We start from the raw sequence: 20,387 nt of genomic DNA on the forward strand, positions 1-20,387 counted from the left end.
AGCAAACATCAGAGGTAACCAACGTTGGTGTTCACCCTCATATGTTAGCCGATTATTACGCTTTAGCGAACATCACCTACGAGGGGTGCTTTTCTCTCACGAAAACACAATCTGCCGGGTCAAATCTTTTGAAAGCGACTCCGGCTCCCTCATTCGGCCAGCAGAAGTTCAGAGATAACACCACCAGCCATTACCCCGGTCTGAAAGCAACCTCTGCTGGAGAGACACAACCTTTGCTCTCCACTAACGGCCAGGCAGCCCGAACCACCCCCCTCCCACTAGCGCAGATGGAGCCAGAGTCCGCTGTGGTCGTCTCTCTCCTCGCTCTCACGTGCGCTCTTCTCTTTGTCCTCACACTGGTGCTGCTGCTTTTGCTGAAACAGGTGCTTCTGCGCCAGCGGAGGGTCGCGCCGCTTGATGTCGGACCTGGCAAATGTACTTAAACCCAACATCTGACTTAAATGATTCAGAACTTGTTTACTTTATTGGGAAAAATATACAAAATTTATTACAGGGAGTATACTAACTGAGCAACACGTCAGTTTTTGGTTTGCACGCTTTCCTTGTCTTCTGTCCTGTTCTTGTCCTGTTTAAGTCTGTAGTCTGAGAGGGCCGCTTTAATAGCATCTTCTGCAAGCACTACGGGAAATAAAAAGGAAAACAAAACAATAAAAAAAGAGCTTGAAATGCATATGCATTGCAGACAGCTATATCGATTTAAATGTGCACCTGCACCCTTTTGTGGGTTAGCACACCTAAATTTGAACTTACTTGAGCAATGAAGCTTAACCGGAGGAAGACAGAGTTCCTTTGCAATGTCTGTGTTCTTGATCTTCAGGGCTTCGTCAATCTACAGGATGAAAGTGAGACGCATCAAATCATCAATGGAGATGTTCTTGCTCTTTCCCCTCCTCATTTGCTCTATATCGACTCACCGATTTTCCCTTCACCCACTCTGTTACCAGAGAACTAGAGGCGATGGCGGATCCGCAGCCAAAAGTCTTGAACCGTGCATCAACTATCTTGCCATTTTTATCCACCTCGATCTAAAAACGACAGACGGCTAATTGTACAGAATGCGTCTGAAAGTAGAGACAAAGTAAAATGCTCAACTCCATACCTGAAGTTTCATAACATCGCCGCAGGCTGGTGCACCTACCAACCCCGTCCCCACATTCTTGGAGTTCTTATCTAGAGAGCCCACATTTCTTGGGTTTTCATAGTGGTCGACGACCTTGAAGAGAGTCACAACACCATAAGACGTGCTTTGTTTTTATAGGATTTCGATGGAAACCCAAGGCTATTAAAGATAGCAAATGTCACACGTATGGATATTCTCTTACAACACATGACGCTCACGATCAATAAGATTGGTGACATTAAGTTGTTCAGCTGATTACGTTACATTACTTTACCTTTTTGTGGTAAGAACAGAGCACTTTCGGTTGAGGGCTGAATAACCTTCTGCTAAATAACAACAAAGACGTAGGGTGTCGTAAATATACGTGCGCCATGTTTGCACCCGGAACCTTGATCTGTGTCGTACAACCTCTGCGCATGCGCATTTCATATCTATAGTTTCCCCGCCCCCACAAGCTTTATCAAAGCACTGAGCAGGACAAATAACAGACGTAGTAACACATTAAAATACATAAAACGTTTACAACCAAACCAAAAGAAGGATGAATTGTGATTAATGCAAAAGAATTACAGTAGACAAAAAAGTTGGTTTGCAGTATACAATTATAGAAAAGAAAACATAAATCAATAAATAATTTGACATGTTCAATTTTGGTCATAATACATATGTTAGTAATATTAAGAGCCTTTTATTTTAAACTGATTAAAACACCAAATTACTTTTTTTATTGGAACTTTACATTTGTGGTTGTGTAATGTGGCAAAATTTAAAATTTATGTGAAATTTTTTATTGCATGTTTTGTCATTGTAATTATAAATGCCAAATGTGACATTTTGTAATAGTCTAAAAAAGGCTAATATGAGATTTTCAATTCGTGTACACATTCACAAAAACAAATGTTTAAGCGTGAATAACACGACACTTCACATTGATGCCCCAGTTGTTTTTATACCTGGTGAGGACTTCTGCAAAACTTTGCAGATGGCTTTAGAAAACAAAAACAAAGAAACAGAAAAATATATAAATCCAGAAACATATGCAAAATTCAAAACACAGCAGTATCAGACTGAAGGAACATTTTTTTTAAAGTAAATTGGACAGAAAAAACAACCAACATATGGTGGCTGACTAAAAGAGAAAAGAAAAATACAACATAAAAGACAAAGGCTTAATAAAACTTCAGTTCAGTTAAACACCCGGTTAAAGTCCGCAACAAATAAAACTATGTTAACCACATGAATATGAAAGTTCATTAAAATAAAAAGATGAAGACGAGTTCAATTGTTTATTTTGATAGTATGTCTTCAAACTTCCGATGATAAACGGAAGTGTTCGAGTGAACGAGCGTAAAAACTCTTTACTGACAATACAACGAAGAAGTGGCCCCTAAAGGCCCCTAAAGGCCCCTAAAGGCAATAACATGTTGCACCCGGGGATGGGCCGAAGGGCAGACTCGACAGACGGCAACATTTCCAATGACCTAAAGGTGGCAGTGATGCAACTTTATTGATGCTATCGGCCGTTAATCGCCAAAGAAGAAGAAGTCGTAGCAGTGGTAGTAGAAGAAGAAGAAGCCGATTTCATTTCCAACATGGCAGCGGCTAGTAACGCAGAGCATACGCAGTTGCAAGATATGGAAGAAGATGTGGGAATGGAGGAGAGGGAAATGGATTCGGAAGATAACGAAGAAGAGGACATGGGAGAAGAAAATGTGGACGACGAAGAGGACGATTCTTCGGAAGACGAGAAAGAAAATGAAGCTGAGATCCAGCGGCTGGAAGAGCAGGTACTTGGTAGTAAACTCACGCTAGCCGACGAGCTAACGGGAATGAATGGATGCTAAATACGAGATACAGTTGACAGGATTTGAAAAGATGAGGTGCTCTTATCGCCTGTGGCTTAAATTAAGTGGGTGACATTGTTACTGATGCCATTTATGATTGATGAAACAATCGCATGAGTGTGCATAATTCGACGTCATTCCCAAACATATCGTGACTAGCTTGCTTGCTAATGTGTTACGCTAACAACTTTGCACACGCGCCCTTTTTTAAACTTTGTGATCCTGTTGTCATTAAAGCTTGGGGTGCTAAAGATAAAGGCTGTATATGCAGAAATATATGATGCACTTTATTGCAACTATTTGAGTTGAATTCAAATTTTGGAATAAGCATAATGTTTGAAGTATATTATTTTATTATGTCCTGACTATTAAAAAATAAACACCTGCAGTTCCATTATTGTCATGTAGTTGTTATAACCACCCTTCACTTAGGTTACCCACGGGTGAAGACATGTCACCCTAATGTCTTGTGTTTTGCAGCTGTCGATTAATGCTTTTGACTACAACTGCCATGTTGATCTAATCAAACTCCTGAAGCAAGAGGGGGAGCTTTTCTCTTTGCGTAAGGCAAGGCAGAGGATGAGCGAGCTTTTCCCACTCACTGAAGGTTGGTGCATGTGTGATGAGGTTGTTGATGATGCCACTTGAAAGTACTTTCCATCTAAAAGCCCATTTTTGTCATTCTCTGCAGAAATATGGTTGGATTGGCTCAAGGATGAAATCCACCTGTCTGAGGAGGAACCAAATAGGGAGAAACTCTATGAACTTTTTGAAAGGGCTGTGAAGGACTATATCTGTGAGTGCTTGCTCCATGGTCACCAGATTTGTTTGGTATATGACCCTTGCATTTTTGTCACTATTTTGTGTGTTTTTGTCATTTCAGGTCCAGATATTTGGCTCGAATATGCTCAATATTCCATTGGTGGCATGGGGTTACCAGGTGGGATCGACAAGGTGAGATCCATCTTTGAGAGAGCTGTGACAGCTGTAGGGCTCCATATGACCAAGGGACAGATGGTCTGGGAGGCGTACAGAGAGTTCGAGAATGCCATCTTTTCCACATTACAGGTTTGCTTTTCATCTGTATTACATGTTTCCACTACTGGTCTATGCGTGTGTACGTGAAAGCCAATTTCTGAAAAGAGGCCAGATTTACACATTGCATTTGGTAAAATCAAAGCTTTAAAATCATAATACAATAATCACCTCAATGTATCGCAGAATCAAATTTGATGTTGGACTCACCGAGATGCTGTTCCTTCTGTTGGTTTTACCTCTCAGCCTCCACTTGGCAGAATTCCCAGTCATGAAGAACAAGAGCTACTTAATAAACAGCTGGAGCGAATCCACACACTTTTCCGTCGACAGCTGGCCATCCCGTTAATGGGTGAGCATCGTAGTACTGTTGCTGTATAAATGAAGGATTTTTCATCTCACTTTTCTTTAAAAGCCGCAGAAAGCTCTATTTACAAGACAGCTGCTTTGTGGGATACGTCTAATTAGTTCTGGTTGTAATGTGGTGTCAGAATTGTTTTTGTATTACTGGACTAGATAAGCTTTCTCTTTTTCTGCTGCTCCTCTGTAAATAGTGTAATAGGAAACTAACCATGAAGCAAAAATGTATCCTGATGCTTTGTAGACATGGATGCTACCTATGCAGAGTTTGAAGCCTGGTCAGAACAGGGAGTGTCTGACACCATCAAACATCACTACAAAAAGGCTTTACAGCAGATGGAGAAGTGCAAACCTTTTGAGGAGTCTCTGGTAAATAAAGTGCATCTCATAGCATTCTCATTCATTTGTTATTTAACATAAATTAAATTTCAGTATGTTTAACACCTGTGTATTTCTGGAATTGTAGCTGGCAGCAGAACCTCCAAAGATGGCAGAGTATCAGAACTACATTGACTTTGAATTAAAAGAAGGCGACCCGGCACGGATCCAGATTATCTTTGAGAGGACGCTGGCAGAGAACTGTTTGGTACCAGACATGTGGGCAAAATACACCACGTATCTTGTGAGTATTTGAAAAGGTGACACTTGATGTCGATTCTGTCATATAGTTCCTGACACTTCGGGGAACTGGCCAGTCATTCATTAATAGTTTAGAAAGTTGTCCAAACAAAAGCGTTTTACATGCATTCTTTGTTGAGCTTCATATTTTTATGTCCTTTCTATTTTCTTTGTGTGCTCCTTAAAGGATCGCCAGCTGAAAATCAAAGATTTGGTGGTCTCCACTCATGACCGTGCTGTGAGGAACTGCCCCTGGACGATGGGCCTGTGGAAAAGTTACTTGCTAGCTCTTGAGAGACATGGAGCTGACCATCAGACCATCTCAGGTAACGGAGCACTGTGAAGCATTACGTTGGTATTTTAGAACGTGTGCACTCATTTTATTTATTTTTTTTGTGTTCTTCACAGATGTTTTTGAAAAGGCGCTGAGTGCAGGCTTTATTCAAGCAACGGATTACGTGGAGATCTGGCAGGCGTATCTAGACTACCTGAGGAGGCGTGTGGACTTCAGTAAAGGTTGGAGGGGTTTAGGTTCCTGTTCAGTAGCTGTTATATCCATGTGCTGATCCCACTTCACTTCTCTGTGTTTCTTGTTTGATAGAATCAAGTAAGGAGTTGGAAGAGCTGCGTGGAGCCTTTGCTCGATCTCTGGACTACATGAAGCAGGATGTTGAAGAACGTATGCGCGTTTGAACGTGACTGAGGTTAGTTGTGGTAATGATGTGTTTGATTTGACTTTGTCCTTTGGGTCCTGTCACTGTAGGGTTTGGAGAAAGTGGAGATCCATCTTGTATCATAATGCAGATCTGGGCAAAAATAGAGGTAAGCAGTGTTGTTTTGATGATGTTGATTGTGTAACTGTTGATTTAAAGATGTTTACAGTGGTTTGTGTAACATTTGTATTGTACTGATATCGTTCTCCTCTGCTCCAGGCTCTTCACTGTAAGAACATGCAGAAAGCCAGAGAACTGTGGGATACGATTATGACCAAAGGGAACGCTAAATATGCTAACATGTGGATGGAGTACTATAACCTTGAAAGGTCTATTAATCATGTAGGACTTCTGTGTGATTACACAAGTGGCCTGTGCTGGTGTACAGCTTCCCTGACGCTGTCCTTCACCTGCAGGTCTTATGGAGACTCCGCCCACTGTCGGAAAGCTCTTCACAGAGCAGTCCAGTGCACATCGGACTATCCCGAGCATGTGTGTGAAGTCCTGCTCACCTTTGAGAGAGTGGAAGGTAAAGAAATCCTCGACGTTTGTAAATCCAATCTAAAATCACGTTGGTCTCTTGCCTGTAAATTAAGATCGAGGTAGATTTTTGAATCTACTCGTCCTACCCGTAGGCTCTCTGGAGGACTGGGACCTGGCGGTGCAAAAGACAGAGACCCGGCTGAGCAGGGTTAATGAACAAAGAGCGCGGGTAGGAGCGCAGACCGCCCCACTCTGCTGCACGGCTGTATTGTTTGGCTGTTTTCAGCTCATGTTCGGTTCTGCCTTCTGTCAGGTGGCTGTGAAAGAGGCCAACATGGCTCGCCAAGAGGAGGACAGAGCCGAGCAGCGGCGAAGGGCCAAGTCAGACAAGAAGGCTCAGAAGAAGATGGGAAAGGACGTCCATGCCGGGGAAAAGAGGAAAGCACAGCAGGATTATGAGGACAACTGGAACAATGGCACAGGTGAATAAATGATGAAAGTCTGGATTTAAAGGTTGAGATTTTGTTTTTGAATATCGTTAATCTTCTCTGGCAGAACAAGCTTCTAAAAGGCACAGAGGAGATGAGGACCAGAGCATAGAGGAGCAAATGGAGACGGAGACGGGGCTCTTGGGGAAGAATGCTCCACCAGGCTTTAAAAAGCCCCAGCAGGGGGCTTCAGCTGCTCCTCCGAAGCAAAGCGATGATAAACCAGAGCTGCGCAATGATGATAACAGTGTCTTCATCAGTAACCTGGCTTACACGCTGGAGGAGCCGGAAGCAAAGCTCAGGACGATGTTCGAGCCATGTGGGCCCATCAGTCAGATTCGGCCCGTTTTCAGCACCAAGGGCACCTTCAAAGGATACTGTTACATCCAGTTTGAATCCGTGGTTTCAGTCTCTGAAGCACTGAAGTTGGACCGACAGGAGATGGAGAACAGGCCCATGTTTGTATCACCATGTGTGGACAAAAACAAAAACCCAGACTTTAAGGTACGTTTAAAATGTCACTGTTGTTTTTCAGCTTAATCAACACACGCACGTCCTCGTGTTCAGCCCAGCAGAAACTGTTGTCGTCCTTGTAGGTGTTTAAGTACAACACATCCATTGAGAAACAAAAGATCTTCATCTCTGGGCTGCCGTTCTCCTGTACAAAAAAGCAACTGGAGGAAGTCTGCTCAAGCTACGGCACCATCAGAGATGTCCGTTTGGTCACATATCGCTCGGGGAAGCCCAAGGTGAGCCGTGAACGACGGAGGCCGCGACTGAGCCGTTGCCGATCACATTGGGTCACACAGCTGACGTCTCAACCATCCGTTGATTTGCAGGGTCTGGCGTACGTTGAGTTTGCGGAGGAAACGCATGCTTCTCAGGCGGTTCTGAAGATGGATGGTACGGTGATAGATGGCAATACAATTTCAGTGGCTATAAGCAACCCTCCACGCAGGAACATGGATAAACCTGGCTCCGGCAGGCCCTTGGATCCGATACCGCGGCAGGTCTACGGAGCGTAAGTTGCCTGTTTTTCTTTTAGAGCAGGACTTTGCCGCTGGTCCGTAGCCTCCATGTGGTATGTGAAGAAATCGCTGCTCTCCAGCGGGTCTTTCTTAGCCTGTGTTCTGAAGCTTTGTCATGTTGGAACACATCCCATAAGTTGACAACCTGTTTCAGAGGTCTCCCATGTTGCCAGTGTTGGAAAAAACTAAAAAGGGTTTGTTGTTGTTGTTGTTGTTCTCAGGAGGGGAAAAGGACGCACTCAGCTGTCAATGGTTCCTCGTTCGCTGCACCGACAAAACCTGCCCGCGAACAACGTGGAGAATGGAACGTCGGCCGCAGCATCAGCCAGCACGTCTGCAACTGCAGAGACCAAATCTTTGTCCAACTCAGACTTTGCCAGAATGCTTCTCAACAAATGAGGAGAAACGTAAATGCCGCCTTGTGTTCCCACAAATAACTTGCTTATTTTCCTGTCAGCGGTTACCTGGCCTCCCTTTAATCTTGTCATCATTTCTGCAAGATTGCCTTAACCCCCCAGCTGCTGTCCTCTGGTGAAGCCTTTTGTTTGAAGGGAGCTGGCAGGCCCTTTTATAAATGAAGATATCACATTTGTATGTAAATACATTGTATGATTGTGTGTATATATTTTTGTGTCTGTTACAGAGAAAATAGAAGCGTTGGGTGATTTTTATTTTTTCTTTGTTTCAAGATTTTAAGCAAGAGTGGACATTTTTAAAAGGCTATAGAGGCTGTACTGATGTGTGGTAGAGTTTGTCTGTACATAGGTGTGCTGAATATTCTCCAGATTTTCCATTTTGTTAACCTCCAGATGATGTTTTGGTGTGATTGAGGAAATCATTTTTGCGTCACATAATGTAACCAAACACCTGTTTGGTGAGAGTATATTGTAAATAGGACCTGCCTGTGTCACTGATGCCTGATATTGGAGTGAAATCTGTGCGTCCTGAGTTTTCTTTATTGTAGTGCTCTCAGTATTGTGATTCACACACTTTTTCCACCAACTGCTCCATGGTTCCTTTACTGTTGGCCAACCACTTTCCTGCACATTTAATATGTGTGTCCAACAGGGTAGAACTGTACAGTGACTCCTAGATGTTTAGCAGATAATTATTAAACTTTTGAGAAAATGTCCATCCATTTGTACTTTCATGTGATTTTTTTTTTTAAAGAAATAAACTTTAGTTTTAGCAGGTTATTGACATGACGCTGGGTAACATCACTGTGCTGCACCAAACATTGGGATTTGGGGTTTTTTGTTTTTGTAGACTAAAGGAGTGAGAAGCTGTATATTCATTAATATTTATAAAGTCAAATTGGTTATAGAATTACATGAGGAAGCTTGACTTGACCTTCCTCATCTCCATATTATGTCTGCAGCTCCTACAAACCAGATCTATGCAGCTGTTGAACTAAATAATACACAGCTCACAGGATTGAAATAAAGCTGCATTTTCACTACAGAACAGATTTAAATAATTCTTCTCTCACCAAAGTGGCCTCTTCCAAAAAGAAATATGTTTCAACAAGTCACATTCATCTTTTGTGTAAATAATAAAAAAAAAACAGTGTAATGCTTGGGTGTCTGTTTGAGTTAAGGGTTGAATAAATGTCTGTTTATTCAGTGGTGTTTCTCTTGTTTCATTCAGAATCTGCAGACAGTTAATGTTGAACAGTTTTATCATAAAATAAATAGATGACAGCACCACACCCACAAGCTGAAAGAGCTACAGCTGAAGTGGCCACCAGGACAGAACCAGAACTCTTTCTTCCCATTGCACATCAGTAGTCAAGCCAGGAAACTAAAACATATTCAGCCATCTAGAATCTTTTGTGAACAAACTGGAATGGGAGGAATATGTATGAAACAGCAACATTTCTATGATCCTGCAGCAGTTTTGGTGAATTCAACAGGAGTCTGAATTAGACTAGCAGCAAATAACAAATACAATCAAAGATCTAATCAGCCGTTCCCCACATGCTGACATGTCATATCTTTGGCTCTCGCTGCTTCAGTTGTGGATTGAGATGGTCTGTTTGCAGTCTGGACAAGGCTGGTCCTGACCGGCTGCGGGCAGCCCCACAGCGTAGTCCGTCGTGGAAATCAACAAAGTGTCCAACGTCATCTCTGTGCATTTGGCTATGAAGCGAATGAAGGGCCGAACGTCGCCCTCGTTGGCCGTGTCCAGAGCCGTGTAATACTCGGCTCGTTGCTCTTTGCGTATGGTGATGGGCGGGTACCGCGCTTGCAACAGCACGAGGTTCATCAGCAGCCGCGACGTGCGCCCGTTGCCGTCGACGAACGGGTGCACGTACACCAGCTTGTAGTGGGCGAGGGCTGCAAATTCCACAGGATGCAGCTGCAGGGCCTCTTCAGAGTTGAGCCACTGTACCAATTCTTCCATGTGTCTCTGGAGGTCACGAGGATGCGGGGGGATGTGGTGGCCCACAAACACCTGGTTTGTGCGCAGCCGCCCCCCTTCCACGGGGTCTACGTAGCCCAGCACCCGGCGATGGATCTCCAGGATGTCGCCAAGTGTCATCATCCCTGATCTGGACAACAGCGTGGTGTTGATGTACTTCATAGCCGCGTCCACGCCGATGGCTTCATTTTGCTCCTGGAGGCTCTTTCCGGGGACGGCGTAACGCGTCTCGATGATGTGACGGATCTCGGACAGCGTGAGCGTGTTGCCTTCGATGGCCACGGTGTGGTAGATGTGGTGGTAGTAGGTTTCCTCCATCACTCTGCGCAGTGCAGAGTTGCCCTTGGGGATGGACATGAGCCGGCGCACTTTGCTGTCGATGATGCCGAAATAACGCTGGTCGATCTCTTCCACCAGCGGAAGCGTGCGGTCTTTGCTGACTAGAGCCTTCTCGTTGCACGGCGAGATGGCCAAAGCTTTGCTGTAGAGGTGGTCCGCTTGGACCACGTCCTTCTCCTCTTCCAGGATAGTCCCCAGCTCGGTGAGGGCATCTACAAACTCCGGGTTCATGCTGAGCGCGTGCACCAGCAGCTTCTGTGCCTTCTCCCTCTTGCCCAGCTTCCTCATCTCCAAAGCCTGCTGGAGCGCCGCTTTCGCCTCCAGCTCCATTTCTGCAAGATACAGCAGAACAATTTAACACAGGTATATGTGGACAAACATTAGACTCCAAGACAGGAAAATTGTGTATTTTACTAATACAGACTATTTACTCATGCTAAGAAAATATGATGAGACAAACAACAAATTGCTAATTAGGCTAGTAGATTAGTGGACCTGCGGCTAGCACCGTGTCTGACACGCTACTCCACTTGCAGCAGTACCTTTGCTGGGCTTGGCCCGATGAGGCAGCAGATCAAGGGCAGTAAAGGGAACAGTCAGGCTGGTGGACTGAACAGCTGAAGCTTGCGGGGAACTTTCCCACAGCTGGCAGCGGAGCTGAGCGATGCCTCTCAAGGCGGCGCAGTATTGGTTCTCTACCCCCACCAGGGGCACCAGGAGCGCCACCAGAGAGCCGAGGAAGACGCACAGCAGCGGGCCCCATCCTCCGAGGACACGGCCGCCAGAGTAACGCCATAGCGACACAGCAGCCATGACGATTCGGGGGTAAATCCTCCATCCTTTGGTGGTACGAGTCCCCATGTCTGTATTCACCCCAACCGGGCGACACGACGAGCTTCACCCCGGGGAAAACACACAATCATGATGGAAGCTGGACAACACCGACACCGCAGACAAATTCCCTTCAGTCGCCCTTCATTTCCTCTCAAATCGGCGGGCAGAACACCCGTCTGTCCGATTTATGAGCTAAAATATCGAAGTAATTCAAGACAGACGAGTTTCAGCCTCTGTGCCCCTGTATACAAAATACACATCACCCACTTCCCGGTGACCACGTACCAACATACTGACACCTAATTGGTCAGCGCAACATTGAAGGGCGGCACCGATTGGCTGACAGCGCAGCAATACAAGAGCGGGTTCGTAGCTGCCGCTGATTGGACCATTTACATCAGCAACCACCGATCTGATGTTATGTGACGCCAGAAAAGGGCACCATTAAAATGTTTTAGAGGGCTATCAACATCCGAACCGATTTCAGTAATAATCGAATCATTGAATTGTCCGAAAGATCAGCTTAATTTATCCACGTTCCATTGGACTTTGTAGAAACCAATGGCCCTGGAGTTGTTTGCTACTTGGTATTTCCGAGAGCTGATTTATCTTTTTTGCAGGCATAGAACATGTCCTACTCCAAGTCAGCTTAACAGAAATAATGGCAGCCTTTGAGTTTGCCCCCGTTGGATATTAAAATAATCGAATCACTCTCATCAGTCGTGATTGTGCCTGTTCTCCCTTTGAGCTTTGAATTCAGATTCAGATTTCCTTTATTTATCCCACAACAGGGACATTTACGGCGCAACAGCAGCATAAACACACAGAGGAAAAGACATTCAGGAATGCAAGGGTAGGAAAAGAACAATAAATAATAAAAATATAATACAAACAAAATGAAATAAGAATAGAAATATATATATATAAATATAATAATACAAAGCATTTATTTTCTTTGAAAGACCAGGGCTCCTGAGATCCTATGATGCATAGGGTCAGGGTAACCATGGCTACCCAACGCACCAGTCCGAACACGTTTGGGCTGCCACACTGGTATAGAGAGCTTCCTCGTGTTGGACACTTATGTGATCAGACAGAGATGACAACTCGAGTGAATCAGATACCAGAGGGAGATGAAAAGAAGAGAAAATGTTCAGAAGGGAAATGAAGGAAATGCCAGAAAGCAGGGAAACGACAGGCGACAAGAGGAAACGATTATGAGCAGATGTGAAAGCGCATTAGACATGAAATGAAGAGCGTAATACAGAAGAGCAGAAAAAATGAAACCCGCGGAAGGACGGACCTAATTCTCTGATGTGGCCCTTCTCTTTGATGTAGCCTTTGTCTTTGATGTGTCCTTTCTCTTTGTTTTGTGGTAATATCAAATTGTTCAGTAGAATCGGTCGTTTTCAGTTTGCTCTGATCACTGGATGCAAGCGCAGCTTCACTAAACACTGCAGGTCCCGAAGAAGTGACGATAAAACTACTCATTTCTTTGAAAAGAATGTGATTCTCTGCAAGAAGAGGACATTAAAAAGTTCCCTTATTGTCTCTGTTTCCTCTTCCAAAATCCCAAATCAAATATTACTGAGGGATTCTGCCGGATGTTCTCCAACAAACAGCAGATGTCAGCATTGCTCCGTAAAGCAAAGCTGAGCACGGGACCTCTTATCCCCAGAAGCGTGCTGCAGCACTCGGCCTCAAAGAACAGCATCATCTAGTTTCACTCTCAGGCCATCACGACACGAAGGGGATCTGAATGATGCTGACGCAGCCTAGCTTCTTCACCTTTTCCACTTGGCAATATTTTGCCAGCATTTTTACTATTTCTTTTAAGATTCTATGAAAAGCTCTCATATTTTTACCCATAGCACACATATATTTTCTTCATGGCGCGACCACCTATTGGCAGTTGTGTGAGGTGATGAGGATCGGTGTCTGTGAATGTGAATGTCAACGCCAACACTAGAGACGGAGCAGCTGGAGGCTGTGATGGATGAATTTCGCTGGAGTCGCAGGAAAAGCAGCTCTCTGTGATATTTTGATTGTGTCGGGTTCATCTTGTTCGCAGTGAGCCCCGGGGAATCGCTCTGACACCATTTACCCTAAATTCTGCTCAACCTGCAACACACATGTCTTTTCTTTGTCCTGTGTCCTGCAAAAGTGTGACGGTCATGTGAAGATTCCCCCTGTGAATTCAATACTGGGGGAAGCAGCTACATTAAAATGCTTTGTTGTTGTGTTTGCAGTGTTGCCACAGGATATTATTTTACAAAGCTGCCTAAAAACACTCCACCTTGGCAGTAGTTTCTGTGGCGTCTTGGTTGGAAAGTCTACACAAAGATCCGCAACAGTCAAGAAGAGACTGCTTTATTGTTTAAAACAAAGGACAAACAGGAGATAGCTGGCAGCGGATAATGGCATCAAGTGAACGAGGTGGACGTATTCTGCTCCCATCTGGCACAGACTCCTTCAGCTGTGGAAACAAATGAAACTCCAAGACTCTGGAGTTAAACCCACTGGCAAGCGCCATCCTGTATTTACCCTTTGGATACAGTCGAATGCCCCTGAGTGTGCATCCTCCCCTCGCCCCAGTTGTGCTGTTTTGAAATATCTTTATTCTTTGTGCATCACAGGTGTTCTTTTCCAGACATGTTAATTTAAAGAACACTCCAGAGGCAGCCTCAGAGAAGACTACCATGACACTCAGCCTGTTCCAGTAGGACTTTGAACCGTATGTCAAGGAGCAGAAAATCCGTCTGCTCACCTGGAAAAAAAAGTACAAATCATAATATCAGGCCAAGAAATAAATCCCTGTGGCACAGGTGGCACTCCACCTCTGTCCTCGCTGCAACCTCTGTGGAGCCCGCCCGCCTTTCTGTCTGAGACGAGGCTTTGTTCTAGGTGATAGAGCAGGGTGTCAGAGATAAAGAATCTAGTTAAGCGAGCAGCCAGGAAGGGAGAGAGAAAGACGGTGGCTGGGAAATGGATGACAGCAAAGACAGAGTTGAATAGAGCAACAGCTGCTCTTTACTGCTGCCAATTAAAACCTCTGTCTGAATAAATCAGCTGCAAAATAGGAGGGCCAAACGTTCGCTATAGCAAAGCGCTGCACCCTGGAGCTCCAGTGATCTGACGATGCTACACCATCCTGGTTCCCCTCTGCGGCTCTCCACTCTGCTCAGAGTAGGTCAGAGGAAAGTGGAGAGATTTGGCTGCTTCCCTCGGTGCCAAATAGGTAATTACTGGAGCTTTTCACCGTCGGTGTCTGCCACACGGGGATTAGAGCCAATATCCCCGACACCTGAATGGAGAAGTCACTGATTACCCCTCTGCATAAATGAATCAACTAATGCATTATGTATTTATAGAAAAGATTGATTAAACAGCCCAAAGATGTAGGCACCTTTAAAAGTCATCTATTTTAAAACAGAGACTTCTTTAATAGCTGGTAATAAATACAAATGTAAGACTTAGTATAAAGAGAAATATTATTTATGCTTCATGCAAAGGAAGCACTGTCTCTTGAAAAAAGACATATAGACACTTCACCTCAGAGCAAAGGAACTCATTTGGCTGAAGAATACTGACTCAATAGGTCAATAAATCTCTCAGCTGATCTCAAAAACGAAGCAAGCAACAGCCGCGCGTGCACACACACACACACCACACACACACACACACACACACCACACACACACACACACACACACACACCACACACACACACACACACACACACACAGACACACTTGAGATCACAAGTCCTAACTAAGCATTTCTTGTCCTCACCATAAGCTGCATAAAGACTGTAGAGGGATCTATCTACCTGTTTGCAGCGCACGAGAGGCTGCAGGCCGTTCGCAGATAATGAGTTTTATTGAAGAGCTGCGCTGTAAATATGTCAAAAGTGAGAAATTTAGTGTGACAGGACTCCTAGCCCGAAGCCTGGGGAATCTGGACATGATTTATTACATTAATGTCCCTATCTGTCACAATGTCCTCTAAGCGGGGCCATCTCGCAGCTGGCCATTTGCTGAAGGTGATGAAGATTTGTGTCCGTAAATGAGGGAAATAGCCGCAGCATCGAGATGGGTTTGGATGCTTCTGTGGGTCCTCTGCGGGGTCACCAGGTAATCATGGCGCTCGCTGATATTCCCGTTCTGACGCCAACGCAACCATGACTCACCATCCGTGGGCGGTTTTTTAGTTTCTTCACCCAACAGGAGACCAACGCTGGCTGCCCGATCTCATTTGTGTTCTCGGCGCCTTCAGCTGTTGCGCGACTTGATTTCCAAAGTGCAGTTTTGCGGATTCTGTTGTAAGGGTAATCGTGTTGAGTGGAACCGCTCTCGCCACCCCTGTCTGCAGCCAGCTCATGATATCACAGCAATCAGCCCCAGTGTCTGCCTCCTGCCTTAAGAGTGGCAATCAATTGTATCTGTGTGTCCTTGTCCTGATATTATTAGAGATACTTATTTGGTAATATCAACCATCTCAGTTTAGATTTCATTACATATTAAGCATTCTGTCCACGCTATAGTGAGTAAAGCTTCACTCGTGTATCCACAGTTGTGTTTCACGTCAATAACTAAACACAATGAGACGACTCTCTGTCCCCTAAATCAATAAATATATCGTCGGTGTGCACATATATGAATTCTAGGCTTAAGTTAGCATTATTGTGCAATCACATCTTGTTTTAATTAGTAGTAAGACAGCGTGTGACGGGGATTGTTAGGAACCCGTGAAAGAGCACATTCAAAGAGACTGCAATGCCATTTTGTCATTGGGTATGAGTCTTCGCTCTGGGATCTCCCTGCCCTTCAATGTGCACACGTGGAAAGGTCCCGTATGGCTGAACCCCATCTGGAGGATGACATACACAAAATAAATAGCCAAAGGCGTCTTCCTGTCATTCCTTTTCCTCCATCTTCATGTTTTTATGGAGAGCGAATGTGGTGGCGTTGAGTGTTATTGGTGGTACGATTCAGAAGACGCGAGGCGTCGGCCCAGCTGTGAGCTGAAGGATGCTTGTTTGATTGCACTATTTTTGTCTGTGTCATAATGATGCCATAAATGTAAATGACGGTAAAGGACTATACAAGCAGAGAGCCCGTGGCCACCAGTCTGGGTCTCTGTCAGGATTAGCATCGCTGAAACAGGATCAAGTGGCATACTTGATCATTGAATGTCTGTAATCAGGTACAAACCATCCAACAGAGAGGACTGAGCCAATATGCTGGAATAAATAATTTGCTATCCTCCAAACATCAGCTGTACCAGTTTCCTTTTGAATTGCAGTGCAGAGGTGAATGTCAGAGCACTCCACACTTGAATCTATTTGTTGTTAAAAAAGTTGTGAAAAAAATAGAAATAAAACAAGATTAAAAAATAGCTGGGTAAAGCATAAAAACTGAATCTGTCAGCAAAGAACAAGCCGCTGGCACACAGGCACCAAAGGAGAATTTATGAAAGAGTGCAACCCCCCAACAAAATTCTTTATTTTCAGCTGTGATGAGTTTTTCAAGATGTATGAATCACGCACAGCAGCATTTAAGGCATGGATGCATCACTTCCTGGAGAGGGGTGAGGGTTTGTTCCTGTGGTCCTTTCAACACGGTCACTATGTTTCTCCAGCTGTGACCCCGGATGGGGTCCTTTCTGCAGAGGTGGATTTCAGGGGAAGAGATTACCGCTGCTGATCGGAGCGCATCTGCTGCACATTAATCTACATATGAGTTTCTACAAGGGGCATTAAGCTAGCTGTTATACTCAGGTTCCTTGAAAGAATTCAAATGGAACGTTGGCCGTCCAGAGAGAGAAACCCAATACTGAACCTGTAATCAAATTGCAGGGGAGGCCAGTCATGATTATAGGCTTTCTGCAGGGTTTGAAAGTCAAGACACTTAAATAAATGAAGAAACGTCTGTGCTGTTCTTCGGCTGAGGCCGCAGCTGGAGGTCAGACTCTCCCTGCATAAAGCCCGCCTCCAGCTGTCTGTCGGTGCGAGGCTGGCAGACTGAAATTAGCATGGCTGCAAAGCTCCACCCATATGGATACCATGGAAACAGCTAATATTATATCATGTCGGCGTGTAGATAACAACAACCGACCTGGACATTAAACCTAACCTGTAAAAGAGAGATGAGGTCACACGTTTAAGGATAGTTTTTGCTGCAGAAATGACTCCCTACATGCCTTTAAGAGCTGAAATCCGCTCAACGGGAAGCCCATAATTGTCCCTCTGAGGTGTAAATAACATCACCTGTCGAAGGCAAATCTGTGCCTCAAATACACTCCAGGCACTTTTATTTCCTGCCCGTTTAAAAACCATCTGCAACGAGGCTTTGGGCTTGTCTGGTAGACGACCGTGACACAGATCAAGCGTGTGAAGAACCCTCCATCAGGGCGCTGAGGGTGCTTGAGCTCCAGTCATTCCTTGAAGGACAATCTCGTATTTTCCTCCTGCGTTGGCCCACTTTCATTCTGCCTACAATCATGCACTGGCTGGTATTGCCCGTTTAGAGGACCTTTTTGCTGCATCCCTGCGGCGCTTATGGTATACGACCGTGACAGTGAGGGCGCGATCAAGTTGTCTTTAATTTGGATGCACGAAGCTGCATCAGTGATGAGCGTGAAGCTGATTTGACTGGTGCAGTAATTACAGCACCCAGGCTCCGCGGTCTGCGGCTGCAACAGCTGCTGCTCTTTACTGTCTGGTATTAGAAACATCTGTATCAAAGGCTGCGAGTGATTCATCATCTGTCTCGGATTGCCACGGCTCCTTGAGCACCGTGCACCGCCGTCACCCAACGCTGCGAACGCCTACATCTGTTTAGCGACAGACACATCTGGCAAAAGTAAAAAGGGAAGGGTCAGTGCTATTGTGCAAAGTCCAAGAAGTAGCTTAGAGGAACTAAGGGGGGTTAAAGATTTAAAGCTTTAGCGATGTTAATAAGCTGTGATGAAAAGATCTTAGTGAGCTTCAAAGTCATTGAAACTCCTGAGCTGGTTGCATTAGAAAGCAGCCCTCAATCAAATGTAATATTTTAATAAAATCACTTTAAATCAGGCTACTATAGCGCAGAAAAAACTAAGATTTCTAGTTCTGCTTAAAAAGAAAAACAAAAGAAAAAAAAATCCCCTATTTTTGTCATGTTTACAGACAGTTGTTTTGACCTCAAGATGAAGTACTGAAAATGTTAAGGGAAGCGAAGTGTTGAGAAATCACACTGTCATCTCTTCTTAAAAAGGAGAACCGGGTGAGACTCTCATTAAGCTCTGGACGCCACCAAGGAGGGAGGTCTGTGCTGCAGGTAGGACCACGATGCCACAAACATCTGTGTGTTTTAAATATATCTCATCAGTCTAAATATTGCCTTCTTGTCCCCGCAGAAAGCCCTGAGACGGTTCTGTCCCTCTAGACGAATGGATCAACTGGAATATCTAGACTATAACTACAGTTATGAGGACAATGGTTCCATGCTGACCGAGGAGACGTTTTCGCCGCACAAGCCGCTGTGTTTGAGAGAGCCCTTGTGCCTGAGCTTAGTCGTGGTCAGCCTGCTCATTTTTCTGCTGGGCTTCTGCGGAAATGCTCTGGTCATCTGGGTCGCTGGCTTCAAGATGAGGAAGTCGGTCAACACCACCTGGTACCTGAGCCTCGCCGTGTCCGACTTTGTCTTCTGCGCCTTCCTGCCCTTCAGCATCGCCAGCACGGCGATGGAGGCGTGGATATTCGGCCGCGCCATGTGCAAACTAGTCCCGTCTGTCCTGTTCCTCAACATGTTCAGCAGCATCTTCCTCCTGGTCATCATCAGCGTCGACCGTCTGGTGTCGGTCGTCTTCCCGGTTTGGGCCCAGAACCACCGCACCATTAAAAAGGCCTCCGTGATTGTTTTCCTGGCTTGGCTTCTGGCCATCGCGCTGAGCGTTCCCTCCATCATTTTCCGAGACGTCAGCAGTCACCTGGGCAGGACCTCTTGCGTCAACAAATACACATCGGACCAGTACAGTCACAGCATAGTGGCGCTCAGCCGCCTCGTTGTGGGGTTCGTGGTGCCTTTCGCCATCATCATCGTCTGCTACTCTATCATCATCCTCAAACTTCGGAACAACAGGATGACCAAGTCCTCCAAGCCCTTCAGAGTCATGAGTGCGCTCGTGGCTGCATTCTTCCTCTGCTGGCTTCCTTACCACGTGTTCATCGTGCTGGAGCTCAACCAGGACAACCTCAACCGCGACCTTCTGACCGTCGGCCTCAAAGTCGGCACTTTGACGGCGGCCACCAACAGCTTCCTCAACCCAATGCTGTACGTGTTCATGGGCAACGACTTCAGGCAGAAATTCAAGAGCTCCGTGTTCTCAAAGATGGAGAACGCCATGGCGGAGGACGGCCGCACCTCCACCAGCCGGTACCTGTCCAGGACCAGCACTGTGGACGGCAGAGCCTCCACCCACATGTAGTCATGAGTGTGTGAAAACTGTCGACAAACAAGTGTCGAAGAGGTGACTGTCGACAAGTGTGAAGAGGTGACGTGCGTTGAGTTGGAGAGGTGACAAATCGACCCGCAGACGCAGCACAAGACTTCGACCTCAGTCTGAGTCCTGGTCTCGTCCTGCTGACTGATAGAAACAACACAGCAGCGTGAAGAAGAAAAAGGAATTGGACTCACAGCAACATTGTCGATAATTAAATATGTTGCAAGCTTTGCCTTCTCCTCGGCTTGTGAAGCACATAATTTAATCCCAGAGGAAATAAGCCTTTTGTATAGTATAAATCTGGTAGAACAGACTCCAGGAGTGTTTTCATTTACTTTATTAACTTAACTGTTTTTTCTTTTAAGGCGGAACTCTAGTGGGGAATGGCATCAATATACAGCATCAGGTCAAAGGAAGTGTAAATTAAAAGCTAGAAACTTCTTTTTTCTTTGAATTGAGTGAATGTGGTGAGTCGAGATTAACTTTAGCCGTGTAAGACTGCATTTACCCCTGTGAATTAAACCACACCCGTCTGTCAGCTTGTGGCTTTTAGCTTCTCTTTTCTGTCTCTTGGCCCTCAGCGGTTTGAAATGTTTTCG

At 45.2% G+C, this 20,387-nt stretch overlaps 4 protein-coding genes across 4 annotated transcripts; 2 read left to right on the forward strand and 2 right to left on the reverse strand.

Annotated features, from left to right (window-relative positions):
- Window positions 1–465: 465 nt before the first annotated feature.
- iscu (iron-sulfur cluster assembly enzyme) lies at window positions 466–1,575 on the reverse strand. Its single transcript, XM_057032674.1, has 5 exons — window positions 1,416–1,575; window positions 1,121–1,234; window positions 936–1,046; window positions 772–850; window positions 466–639 (listed from the first exon to the last, which is right to left on the reverse strand). Exons 1-5 carry the CDS (start codon window positions 1,563–1,565, stop codon window positions 539–541), a joined length of 555 nt encoding a protein of 184 aa, XP_056888654.1. The 5' UTR covers window positions 1,566–1,575; the 3' UTR covers window positions 466–538.
- A 1,109-nt stretch (window positions 1,576–2,684) lies between these two features.
- sart3 (spliceosome associated factor 3, U4/U6 recycling protein) lies at window positions 2,685–8,873 on the forward strand. The gene is made up of 19 exons (XM_057032515.1): window positions 2,685–2,928; window positions 3,466–3,592; window positions 3,677–3,781; window positions 3,869–4,053; window positions 4,267–4,372; window positions 4,625–4,749; window positions 4,847–5,002; window positions 5,186–5,324; window positions 5,407–5,514; window positions 5,600–5,677; window positions 5,762–5,820; window positions 5,931–6,040; window positions 6,128–6,240; window positions 6,347–6,423; window positions 6,508–6,676; window positions 6,750–7,186; window positions 7,279–7,431; window positions 7,522–7,703; window positions 7,932–8,873. The coding sequence occupies exons 1-19, from the start codon at window positions 2,734–2,736 to the stop codon at window positions 8,107–8,109; spliced, it is 2,802 nt and encodes a 933-aa protein (XP_056888495.1). The 5' UTR covers window positions 2,685–2,733; the 3' UTR covers window positions 8,110–8,873.
- Window positions 8,874–9,302: 429 nt separating this feature from the next.
- ficd (FIC domain protein adenylyltransferase) lies at window positions 9,303–11,587 on the reverse strand. Its single transcript, XM_057032607.1, has 2 exons — window positions 11,013–11,587; window positions 9,303–10,802 (listed from the first exon to the last, which is right to left on the reverse strand). The coding sequence occupies exons 1-2, from the start codon at window positions 11,329–11,331 to the stop codon at window positions 9,721–9,723; spliced, it is 1,401 nt and encodes a 466-aa protein (XP_056888587.1). The 5' UTR covers window positions 11,332–11,587; the 3' UTR covers window positions 9,303–9,720.
- A 6,880-nt stretch (window positions 11,588–18,467) lies between these two features.
- On the forward strand, window positions 18,468–19,806 carry cmklr1 (chemokine-like receptor 1). The gene is made up of 2 exons (XM_057032637.1): window positions 18,468–18,623; window positions 18,703–19,806. The coding sequence occupies exon 2, from the start codon at window positions 18,736–18,738 to the stop codon at window positions 19,771–19,773; it is 1,038 nt and encodes a 345-aa protein (XP_056888617.1). The 5' UTR covers window positions 18,468–18,623; window positions 18,703–18,735; the 3' UTR covers window positions 19,774–19,806.
- Window positions 19,807–20,387: the final 581 nt, after the last annotated feature.

The sequence above is a fragment of the Takifugu flavidus genome, chromosome 5 (genome assembly GCF_003711565.1).
Source record: "Takifugu flavidus isolate HTHZ2018 chromosome 5, ASM371156v2, whole genome shotgun sequence".
Lineage (NCBI taxonomy): Eukaryota > Metazoa > Chordata > Actinopteri > Tetraodontiformes > Tetraodontidae > Takifugu > Takifugu flavidus.